General features: G+C 46.9%; 1 protein-coding gene across 2 annotated transcripts in view; it reads left to right on the top strand.

Moving 5' to 3' along the window:
• Nucleotides 1–12,125, top strand: part of MED16 (mediator complex subunit 16) — a 326,193-nt gene that overhangs the window by 225,657 nt on the left and 88,411 nt on the right. For both annotated transcript variants that reach the window (XM_069216802.1, XM_069216803.1), the window contains exon 11: nt 8,681–8,814. In XM_069216802.1, coding sequence (XP_069072903.1) covers nt 8,681–8,814 — 134 coding nt within the window. The remainder of the gene's footprint in view (nt 1–8,680; nt 8,815–12,125) is intronic.

Raw genomic sequence — 12,125 nt, forward strand, 5'->3', positions numbered from 1 at the left:
ATGGAGAAGGGGGTGCCCCGGTTCCAGTCTGCCAGCAGGTAAGTACCCGCGACTTCGGAGGGCAGACCAGTGGGAGTTTTGTAGGGCACCGGGGGGGACACAAGTCAGCACAAAAAGTACACCCTCAGCGGCACGGGGGCGGCCGGGTGCAGAGTGCAAACAGGCATCAGGTTTGCAATAGGTTTCAATGTGCCAGGGGTCTCTTCAGCGAAGCAGGCAGGCAAGGGGGGGGGGGCTACTCAGGGTAGCCACCACCTGGGCAAGGGAGAGGGCCACCTGGGGGTCGCTTCTGCACTGGAGGTCGGATCCTTCAGGTCCTGGGGGCTGCCGGTGCAGTGTCTTTACCAGGCGTCAGGTTCTTGGAAGCAGGCAGTTGCGGTCAGGGGGAGCCTCTGGATTCCCTCTGCAGGCGTCGCTGGGGGAGGCACAGGGGGGTCAACACTGGCTGCTCACAAGGTCGCAGTCACCGGGGAGTCCTCCATGTAGTGTTGTTTCTCCGCAGGTCGAGCCGGGGGCAGAGTGGAAAGTTTCACACTTCCAGCAGGAAACGTGGAGTCCTTTTAAAGTTGTTTCTTTGTTGCAAGTTTTGGTTTCTTTGGAACAGGGCCGCTGTCCTCGGGAGTTCTTTGTCCTTTTAGATGCAGGGTAGTCCTCTGAGGCTTCAGAGGTCGCTGGACCCTGGTGAGCGTGTCACAGTTTCTCTTGAAGTGGGGAGACAGGCCGGTAGGGCTGGGGCCAAAGCAGTTGGTGTCTCCGTCTTCTCTGCAGGCCTTCAGGTCAGCAGTCCTTCTTCGTCTTAGGTTGCAGGAATCTATCTTCCTGGGTTCTAGGGGCCCCTAAATACTCAATTTAGGGGTGCGTTTAGGTCTGGGGGGTTAGTAGCCAATGGCTACTAGCCCTGAGGGTGCTACACCCTCTTTGTGCCTCCTCCCTGAAGGGAGGGGGGCACATCCCTAATCCTATTGGGGGAATCCTCCGTCTGCAAGATGGAGGGTTTCTAAAAGTCAGGGTCACCTCAGCTCAGGACACCTTAGGGGTTGTCCTGACTGGCCAGTGACTCCTCCTTGTTTTTCTCATTATCTCCTCCAGCCTTGCTGCCAAAAGTGGGGCCGTGGCCGGAGGGGGCGGGCATCTCCACTAGCTGGAATGCCCTGTGGCACTGTAACAAAGGGGGTGAGACTTTGAGGCTCACCGCCAGGTGTTACAGCTCCTCCAGGGGGAGGTGAGAAGCACCTCCACCCAGTACAGGCTTTGTTACTAGCCACAAAGTGACAAAGGCACTCTCCCCATGTGGCCAGCAACATGTCTGGTGTGTGGCAGGCTGGCAAAACTAGTCAGCCCACACTGGAAGTCGGGTATGTTTTCAGGGGGCATCTCTAAGATACCCTCTGGGGTGTATTTCACAATAAAATGTACACTGGCATCAGTGTGCATTTATTGTGCAGAGAAGTTTGATACCAAACTTCCCAGTTTTCAGTGTAGCCATTATGGTGCTGTGGAGTTTGTGCATGACAGACTCCCAGACCATATACTCTTATGGCTACCCTGCACTTACAATGTCTAAGGTTTTGCTTAGACACTGTAGGGGCATAGTGTTCATGCACTTATGCCCTCACCCATAGTATAGTGCACCCTGCCTTAGGGTTGTAAGGCCTGCTAGAGGGGTGACCTATCTATGCTATGGGCAGTGTGAGGTTGGCATGGCACCCTGAGGGGAGTGCCATGTCGACTTAGTCATTTTCTCCCCACCACCACACACAAGCTGGCAAGCAGTGTGTCTGTGCTGTGTGAGGGGTCCTCTGGGTGGCATAAGACATGCTGCAGCCCTTAGAGACCTTCCCTGGCATCAGGACCCTAGGTACCAGGGGTACCAGTTACAAGGGACTTACCTGGGTGCCAGGGTGTGCCAATTGTGGAGACAAAGGTACAGGTTTAGGGAAAGAACACTGGTGCTGGGGCCTGGTTAGCAGGCCTCAGCACACTTTCAAATCATAACTTGGCATCAGCAAAGGCAAAATGTCAGGGGGTAACCATGCCAAGGAGGCATTTCCTTACAGGCGTCCTTTCCAACTGAGGGTTCAAACCCCTCACTGGTCCCAGAGACCTCAGCAAAAGCAAGGCGTCCTCTCTTTCAGTCTTGCAAGGCCGCAAGAGATCGAGGAACAAGCAGACCACAGTAGTCTACCCCCGTCAAGCAATGATTGTTTGCTTCCCTTAATTCTGTCCACCACTACGGTTGGGGGGAAGTATCACAGAGTTTGCTCACGAGTGGCACAGCATAACAAAAGACAAATGGGTGCTGAGCATTGTAGAGAATGGATGCTCTCTTCTTTTCAGACACCCTCCACCTCACCTACCACCAACCAGATCAAACTCTGCCCACATAGAGTTACTACGCAAAGAAGTTTTCATCCTGTTAGAAAAAAGAGCGTTAGAAAAGGTGCCTGCCGCTCAAAGGGGAAAGGGCTCCCTATACGTTCTAGTAGCAGAAAATGGTGGGGAAGGAGTCTTCAGACCTATTCTAGACTTGAGACTGCTGAACAAGTTCATCCGGAACCAAAAATTCTGAATGCTGGCTCTTCATCAGATTTTCCCTCAACTACATCGAAGAGACTGGATGTGCTCCATAGTTCTGCAAGATGCGTACTTTCACATTCCGATTGTACCCAAACATCGAAAGTTCCTTCCGTTTGTGATAGCCTCTCAACACTATCAATTCAGGGTGCTACCTTTTGGCCTCAAATCTGCCCCTCCCACATTCTCCAAGTGTGTAGCAACGGTAGTGGCACACTTAAGAAAGCAGAAGATCTTCATTTATCCATACCTGGACGGTTGGCTACTAAAAGCCTCCACCCCGGAACGGGCGGTAAACCATCTCAGCCTGGTCCTCAGGACTTTCTCCTCTCTAGGTCTGCAAGTCAACTTCCAAAAGTCCATTCTCATCCCAACACAAACCCTCCACTACCTGGGGGCGATACTGAATACAAAGCTAGAAAAAGTGTATCAGTCGGAGGAACGACTATCATCAATAATGAAGAAGTGTTGCAATCTCCTTGGTTCCCCCCACACCTATGGTCCGTCGGGTGACATCCCTGTTGGGCTCCATGGCCTCTTGCATTTTCATTGTCCCGAATGCCAGACTGCATATGAGACCTCTTCAAGAGAATCTAGAAGAGCAGTGGAATCAGCACACAGGCCAATGGGAGGACAGGATAGTTCTTCCTGTCGGAGCACGGCGATCATTACATGCACAGGCATTACCTGTCAGTAGGGGCTCCGTTTCGTCAACAATTCCTTCCGACAGTCTGGTAACAGATGCATCGCTACAGGGCTGGGGAGCTCACCTGGGTCACCTTCAGACTCAAGGCTTGTGGTCCAGCAAGGAGCAGACTTACCATATCAACCTGCTGGAGCTCAGAGCGGTTCTCCTGGCTCTCAAATCATTTGCACCATTGATTCATGGAAAGTCTATACTGGTTCAGACGGACAATACAACGACAATGTACTATCTAAAGAAACAAGGGGGTACGAGATCCCGCCCCCTGTCTCGGGAATCTCAAACCATCTGGCACTGGCTGATAGCGAGAGGGATGTCTCTTACAGTGATCCCCCTCCCAGGGCAACAAAACGCAGAGGCATATTTCCTAAGCATGAACCCTGGTGGATGCCCACGACTGGGTTCTTCACAACTGAGTCGTTGCAGACATCTTCCTTCAGTGGGGTCAGCCTCAGTTAGATCTGTTTGCAGACGAAGTAAACAAAAAAAGCCCAGACTTCGCGTCCAGGTTCTACCGTCCAGGGACTCAAAGGAATGCCCTGTTGATAAACTGGTCAGGGATATTTCTCTAGGCTTTTCCACAGATTCCCCTGATACCAGTGGTGATCAACAAACTCTACAGGTCCAACACCAGGATGATACTCCTAGTGCCACAATGGCCTCGACAATTCTGGTACACAGATCTTCTCCAGTTGTCAGAACAACTGCACATGAGGCTGCCGTGCAGACCGGATCTCCTTTGCAGGTTAGGAGGCAAGGTTCTTCATCCCAACCTTCCCTCTCTGAACTTGACAGCATGGCTCCTAAATTCCTGCAGTATGGGCATCTAGGGCTCTCGCAGGAATGTATGAACATTTTAAGAGTCCAAAAGACTGTCTACGCGACGCTCCTACGCGTTCAATTGGAAGAGATTCTGCATGTGGTGCTGACAGCATTGTCGTAATCCTATTCTGGCTCAGGAGGAGGTCATATTGTCTTACCTGCTCCATCTGGCGAAATCAGGTCTGCAGTTTTCCTCTATTAAGGTACATTTATCTGCCATTACAGCTTATCGTAAGTCGCCCTCTCAGAAATCCTTCTTTACCATGCCAGTAGTTAAGGATTTCTTAGAAGGCTTAAAGAAAGTTTTTCCACCCATTCAGAGACCCTCACCTCCATGGGAACTGAACATAGTGTTATCTAGACTCATGGCCCCTCATTTCGAACCTATCCACTAAGCTTCCTTGCAACAGCTTACGTGGAAGACAGCTTTTCTCGTAGCTATTACTTCGGCTAGGATGGTCAGTGAGATTCAGGCTCTGTCTTCCAGAGAACCGTACACGGTGTTCCATGATAACAGAGTCATCCTGAGGACTCATCCATCATTCTTACGTTTATTGGTGTCGGATTTTCACATTAATCAATCTATATCGCTTCCGACTTTTTTCCCCAATCCAGTTACTCTGGCGGAGAAAGCTTTGCACTCCCTGGATCTTAAGAGAGTGCTAAAATTTTACCTGGATAAGACTAAATCAATTAGACGATCTGACCGTCTGTTAACTATGGACACATGAGGACAGGCGATGCTGCCTCAAAACAAACTATTTCTAGATGGATAGTCTCATGTATTGTGACTGCGTATCAATTGGCTAACAAACAGTTATCGGCTAGGCCTAAGGCTCATTCAACAAGTGGAAAAGCGGCTACTGCTGCCCTCCTTAACAATGTTCCTATCGCTGAGATCTGTAAGGCCGCTACATGGAGATCTGTACATATACGTTTACTAGGCACTACTGTTTAGATTCAGATGCCAAAGCAGACACATAAGTTGGTCAAGAGTCTCTGAGAAATGTATTTGCATAGTGTATGATATTTCCTGCACTTCTATTAGACAGTCCACAGAGGTAAAGGATGGTCTTGCTAATCTATTCAATGTTTATGACTATTGATGAGGATCCCCTGAAGGAGAAGGATAAGTTACTTACCTGTAAATCCTAGTTCTCTTCCAGGGGTATCCTCATCAAAGTCATAAACAACCCACCCTCCTCCCTGGACGCAAGTCTTCTAGAAGTGCAGTAGAGACCATCTATCTAATCTATAGAGTTTGGTCACCGTAAAAAAAGAACTGACCTAACTGTGAACCAACTGTCACCTCACCTTCACCCCTGAGGCATGGTGGGATACGGAGGTGCTCAGGGTCTTAAAGGCACGGTGCCAATTTTTTGGGTTCTGCTGTGTTAACTTGCATGCAGCCTATTGGCTAATAATGCTCTGTTGTTTTCAATGTAGTTTTTCTCTTTTCAGATGTGTTGCTTGTTTTTCTGTGTCTTCCAATTGGGCTTCAGAAAGTTTTTTTTAATTCTAATGGAGAGTGTTAATGTATTTAGAAACAAAATACTCCATAGAAATAAAGCATTTTAGCCTGTTTATCAACATACACTGCATTGCTATTATGCACATGTATACATGATTCTGGTATGGAAATTATCTAATAAAAATGTTATTTTTTCATATATTTCATACTTAAACATGTGTGTTTTTTACATATGTTCCGGGGTCCCCACAGGAGGGCAGGAATATTCAATGTTTATGACTTTGATGAGGATACCCCTGGAAGAGAACTAGGATTTACAGGTAAGTAACTTATCCTACTCCAAGCTATAAAACTAAAGTCCCAGCCATGAGGGAGCTTAAAAAGGGACTGAATGGTGGGAGGGGTTATTATTTTGAGGTCCCCACTACCTTATTGTGGGGACCCAGAGATGACCGAAACCGACAGTGTGTGTCATGCTGAATGTAATGGTGGTGGTCCCCTTGTGCTAGGACCACCTCAGGCTGAGTTATGGGCAAACATTTTTTGAAAAAGAATGCTTGCAAAACATTATGGAGCGATTCCCTGGTGGGGCAAAGGTAAAGCAATTACCAGTGACATCAAGGGATTTTTGAAAGGCAGGCCCAGGAACGAATGAAAGTGATAGGCATGAGGGCTTGGTTAAAAGCTCAATATACTTACAACATGTCAAAGCACCTGCACACTGGACCTAATGAGTCTCATTGCCTCTAAAATGTGAGAAAGCCAGTAGTTTTTCAGACCTTTCCTCATTACCAATTGACTGCCCTTTGCCAGGTCCTGCATGTGCCAGTGGCTCCTCACAGTGTTCTAGATGATAGTCCATGTGCGCCCTGCCACAGAAGCTGGTGGTCCTCAGCCTGCGCTGCTCAGACTGAAATCTCTCTTTTTTTTACTCCAGTAGTAGGAGTTGTCAAGCAACCAGTACCTTACTTAGGGGAGAGAGTAGGCATGGATGGGTGATAGCATGTGTCCCCATCCCATAATGTGCTCTTTATCGCCCAGTCGGTTGTGGCAGTGTATGTCGACGGACTTATTGGGCAGTGAAAAGTGAGCACAAGTTAAATGTCCACAAATAAAATGCTTTTGTGAAGTTCACAAAGTGAAGGCCAAGCATTTGCTCCTTTATGCATGTTTGGTGGATTTTAAGTCTGACTTTGACAGAGTAAATAGAAATGACTTATAGCGACAAACCATAGCCACTCGTTTCCCTTTTACATACTGCTGTTGAGATGCTACACAGAAATACAAAGGTGAAAACCAGGGTAAGCATAGGCAGTGTAGTTTCTGTAAAAGTCTGTACAGGCAGTCTTAAGCAGTGATGCGTGTTAGCTTGTTTGCTATTTAACTTGTAAATAGCAGATTTAAACAATTGCCTCAGTAGTGCAACTTGACCAACCCCCTCGCCAGCCCCCCAACCACCCCATCCTCCCACAGAAAATCGTGGGTAGCTTCTTACATCATCACAATATGTGAATGATATAGTGCTCTTGAACAAAACGTTGAGGTGGCTTCAAAGATTCTTTTGTGCGTTAGTCTTTCTGTGCTAAACAAAATCGCATGCTGTAAATATGAAAAAACACAAAGATGGCAATCATTGTGAGGAAGGTAAGGAAACGGGCTTGTGGTTCTTGAATAATTTAAGATTGGGAGTGTCTCTTGGTATAAGTACTTAGGTAATTGATTTGATGAGTGACACATTTTTCTTCAGCCTCTCTCTTTAATAAAGTCCTAATCTAACTCCATTGGCCTTACTTTTAGCAAGCCGGCGAAGAAAAATGTCTAATCCTCCATTACAGCCCTTGTTGAAGGTAGTCAAAAGTAGGCCCCTGGCATCATTGGCCTGAGGTGTCATTCGGGAGAATGGCACAAGATTTTGACTTGGCACAGTAACTTGTATGGGCTGCCATGTTTGCTACTGAGTGCTACATCACAGGCCCAAATTAGGCTGGAATTTTGCCTGAATAAGCAGTCACAGTCTCTGGAAGATATTACAACGCTTTACATAAATATTGCAGAAGAAAAATGGTATGGGAGATCCAAGGTTCGAATACCTACAAACTACTATGGCCTATTGGAATTCAATACTGACATCTCCAATGTTTAAATAAGCAGTAATCAAAGCAATAAGTGAAACCTCTTATAGTGAAGTATGTTTCAGTAAAAGATCCCATGTTTGGATGCTATGGCATTCCCAAAAGCAGGCAGATAACCAGCTGTGTCATGGAGCGTTTTTTCATCAAAATCTAAGTTAAAGTTGATAGGGTTCTGGTTAATACGCCTTAGGCTAATGGTTACTGTTGGCAGGCGTATACAGGCCCTTCCTGTGAGCTGGGCCTGAGATTCACACTCCTGGATCAGATCACTGCTCTGATAGTTTCAACCTATTGAAGGCATATAGGTCGCCCTTATCTCCAGAGGTCAAGCAGGAATGTGACTCCAAAGGCTTTCCAAGTCGTGAGAGTGGCACCTACGTAGAGGTTAGTCTCCAGACATCTCTCTGTTGCTAGTGCAGGGCCCTCCTTCTTGAAGAGTCAAAACATGAACCAATTTTTCGCTGATCAAGACAGCATTTATACTCAGCTGGTGACCAAGGTGGCATGCCCTCAGGCATCCAGGGAGTCTGTAGTTTCTTTAAAAAAAAATGCAGAGGCTTCTAAAGTTATGGAGTAGATTCTTCCTACTCTTTGTCAAAAAACAAAAGTGCAGGTTTCCTGTCCCCTAGATAACTCTGAGTCCCATTTGGGCTGGTTCAGGTACAGAAATGTATTCTGGTGACTGGACTCTTTCGTTACCAAGGGAGAACGAGTTTCGTCTAGATCTGGCTGTTCAAAACTGGGCGACATAAAAAGTTTGAACTGACTGAATTCAAGCGTTTGCAGCTGTAAGCGACAACAAGTTACAATGTTAATATCACAGGTGAAAAACATATTGTGTCCCTTCTGGAGGATTGACCCTGTGTTGTTTGGCATCTTCTCATATTTACACTTCACACTTTACTAATTTCTTTAAATCTCTGTTGTCCTGTACATTTCTCCCATTGACATCCCTATGTGTCCTTCCTTCGTCTTCAGACATCGACAAAGTGATGATTAACTTGAAGACAGAGGAGTTTGTGCTGGAGATGAGCACTCTCCAGTCTCTTCAGCAGCTGATCCAGTGGGTGGGTGACTTTGTGCTCTTCCTGCTAGCAAGCCTCCCTAATCAGGTGAGTTTTTATAAATTACTAGTGTTTTTGGGAAAGCTATAGAGCATGAACAGGAGAGCCAAAAGAAATTACTCTGATTAGGTAACAGTGTGAACAATGTGACCAGCGCTCCAGTGCTATTGGCGCTGTTCATGCTGACTTGAACCTGTCAGTGAGACCTCCCTCCGGCAAGAGCATATGGTAACACTGGCATTTCCTTCCTTTATCCACTAATTGTGAGTTTATTGCATGCTTCTGATTCTTCCATTCACATTGGTTCCTGCACTTTCTGTAGATGTCTCTTTACAGTATGGTATCCCTGCTGTATTATTCACTAGCTCCGCGTGCATGTCCTCATGCAGCTGTTTCTGTTGTCTCTCTTAAGTAGTGTTCCTTTCAGTCTCTTGTGGTGTTTTCTGTCATTGTCAGAAGTGTCTTTCCCCATCTCCAGTGCTACTGCCTTCTTCTAGTCCCCGTCCCCTGCTCCAGTCTCCCTATCTCTTGGTGCTTCCACCTCCCATCTCAGTGCATATCTCATGCTGCTGTCTCCCTCCTTCATGCAGCGTCTTATAGTGATGCTCCTGTAGAGGATATGCTCTCTCTGGCACTGGCGTGAAGCACTACACTCCCTTTTTAAAGTGCTGTGCAGTACTCTAGTGAATTTTAAAGTCTAAGCATAGCTCGATACTGATGTTATTCTGTGGCAGGCGTCTCCCCACCGCCTTGATTTAGCTCAGCAGTATTTCCCCTGACTTACGAATGGTGATCGTGCAGAGTTCAGTCCCTCACTTGGGACTACACTTTTTTCATAAATGTTTCAGTAATTGTCTTTATTTTTTATTTTTTATATAAAATGAATTCCCTCCCCCCCTCACTCCACTCCACTCCACCCCCTTTTCTGTAATACCCTATTGACATGAATTCAAGGATCATTACAAATGTATAGCGCCATTCGAGCGGCTGAGGTTTTTCCTCTCAGCTGTTTCTTTATCAAAATTGCCCCTGGGCGAGCACGATTGTCGTGCTCTCTCTAACCAGTATTTACGCAGGGGTGAGAGACTCAAGCCCATCCCCATTTATCCTTACCGATTTGAAGATGCTATTAGCACACCATTCCTCATTGTTGGAGCTGTTTTAAGTCAAAGTAGGTCACATTTTCTATTAAAGGTAATCACCACTTTAGCCCACAGTTTTTAGTGTACTTGAGCACTTGGCTGACATCTGGTTTTTGGTCATTGCAGGTTTTAGAACACCATTATACTGGGTACACTCATACATCCATGGGTAAACAATACCTCAGTGGGGGATGGTTTCTCTCACTGTGTGTATAGTATGTACATATATTTATATTTATTTTTCCTGAATCTAGCTATTTTAATTCCAGATACCTCTGTATAAAACCAAGATGTGTTCCTTTATTTAAACCAGGTTTTCACAACCAGTACGTATCCATTTCCTCATGGTATCTAACACTCTGTATCATATGCGCAGCTCATGGAGATCACATGTAATCTGTACAAGACGCTCATCTTGTCTACGACTCTGGGGCCTCAAGCCAGAGGCACAGCAGAGGATATTAAATCTTCCTATCACAGGCACATCTCTATTTGGAACGCATGCAGATGATGAGATGGTGGACATGAAGTCGGAACTAGATACGCTAAAGGTAGTGGGCCTCGAGAAACGTAAGGAGTTCAGACGCAAGTACAAGCCATGTGACTGCAGGCCTTAACAGTACAGGGTTCAAACCCCTCACTGGTTTCAGCATTCACAACAGCAATCCAGGTCACACTACCATCTTTGAAGACAAGCAAAAGGAAGAGGAACACCTCGCCCATCAACCTCCTCTTCTAAAGCCCAACTAAAACAATGAGATATTGCTTCCCCCGTCCCTGTATCCTGCTTTTGGGGGAGGGGGGTGTTATAAAACACCTGAACGAGTGGAGAAAAATAACAAATGACAAATGGGTATTGAACATTGTTCAAAATGGCTACTCCATCAGGTTCAAAACCCCTCCTCCTGCTGTCCCTCCAAAAATAACATTGTCTGATCTACAGAGCCTGTTGCGAAAAGAAGTAAACCCGTTGCTCCAGAAAGAAACCATAAAAACGGTTCCACTCTTTCTGGTTCAGAAGAAAGGGCCAACTCAAGAGTAGAGGCCAATCCTAGACTTACGACTTCTAAACAAGTACCATCTGCAGAGAGAGATTCAAGATGCTACCAGATTTACCCACAGTTACACCAGGGGGATTGGATGTGCTCCATAGATCTTCAGGATGCATACATCCACATTCCGATCACTAGGAAACATCATATGTTTTTCTGCTTCAGAGTGGAATCCAAGCACTAACAGTACAAAGTGTTGCCTTTCGTACTCAAGTCAGCTCCTCGGACATTCTCGAAGTGCATTCTCGAAGACCTCTGAGTCCTCAGAGGTCTCTGGTCCCGCTGGATGCGTTGCTGTGCAGGTTCTTTGAGTCTGGAGACAGGCCGGTAAGGCTGGGGCCAAGTCAGTTGTTGTCTCCGTCGTCTCTGTGGGGCTTTCAGGTCAGCAGTCCTTCTTCTTTCTTCATGTCACAGGAATCTGATTTCCTGGGTTCAGAGTCACCCCTAAATACTCAATTTAGGGGTGTGTTTAGGTCTGGGGGTAGTAGCCAGTGGCTACTGTCCTTGAGTGTGGCTACACCCTCCTTGTGCTTCCTCCCTGAGGGGAGGTGGGCACATCCCTATTCCTATAGGGGGGCTTAGGGCTTTAAGGCCTGCTAGAGGGGTGACTTACCTATGCCACAAGCAGTATTTTGTGTGCATGGCATCCTGAGGGGGATGCCATGTTGACTTTGCCTTTTTCTCCCCACCAACACACACATCCGCAATGGCAGTGTGCATGTGTTAGGTGAGGTGTCCCTTAGGGTGGCACAACACACGCTGCAGCCCTTAGGGACCTTCCCTGGTCACAGGGCCCTGGTACCTTTTACGAGGGACTTATCTGTGTGCCAAGGGTGTGCCAATTGTGGAAACAATGGTACAGTTTAGTGAAAAAACACAGGTGCTGGGGCCTGGTTAGCAGGGTCCTAACACACTTTAGTCTAGTCATCCCACTGTGCTCTTGCAGAGCTGCACATTTCCCCAAATCTGTCTCTTCTTCTCGTGCTGGTACCACCCCTTTATGTACCACTACTTATGCTCCTGCCTCCCCTTTGTATCACTACTTATGCTGCTGCCTCCCTTCTGTGTCCTGCTGCTGCCTCCCCTTTGTATTACCACTTAAGCTGCTGTCTCCCTTCTGTCTCATGCTGCTACCTTCCCTTTGTGTCACTACTTATGCTGCTGC

This window comes from Pleurodeles waltl, chromosome 12, assembly GCF_031143425.1.
Source record: "Pleurodeles waltl isolate 20211129_DDA chromosome 12, aPleWal1.hap1.20221129, whole genome shotgun sequence".
Classification (NCBI taxonomy): domain Eukaryota; kingdom Metazoa; phylum Chordata; class Amphibia; order Caudata; family Salamandridae; genus Pleurodeles; species Pleurodeles waltl.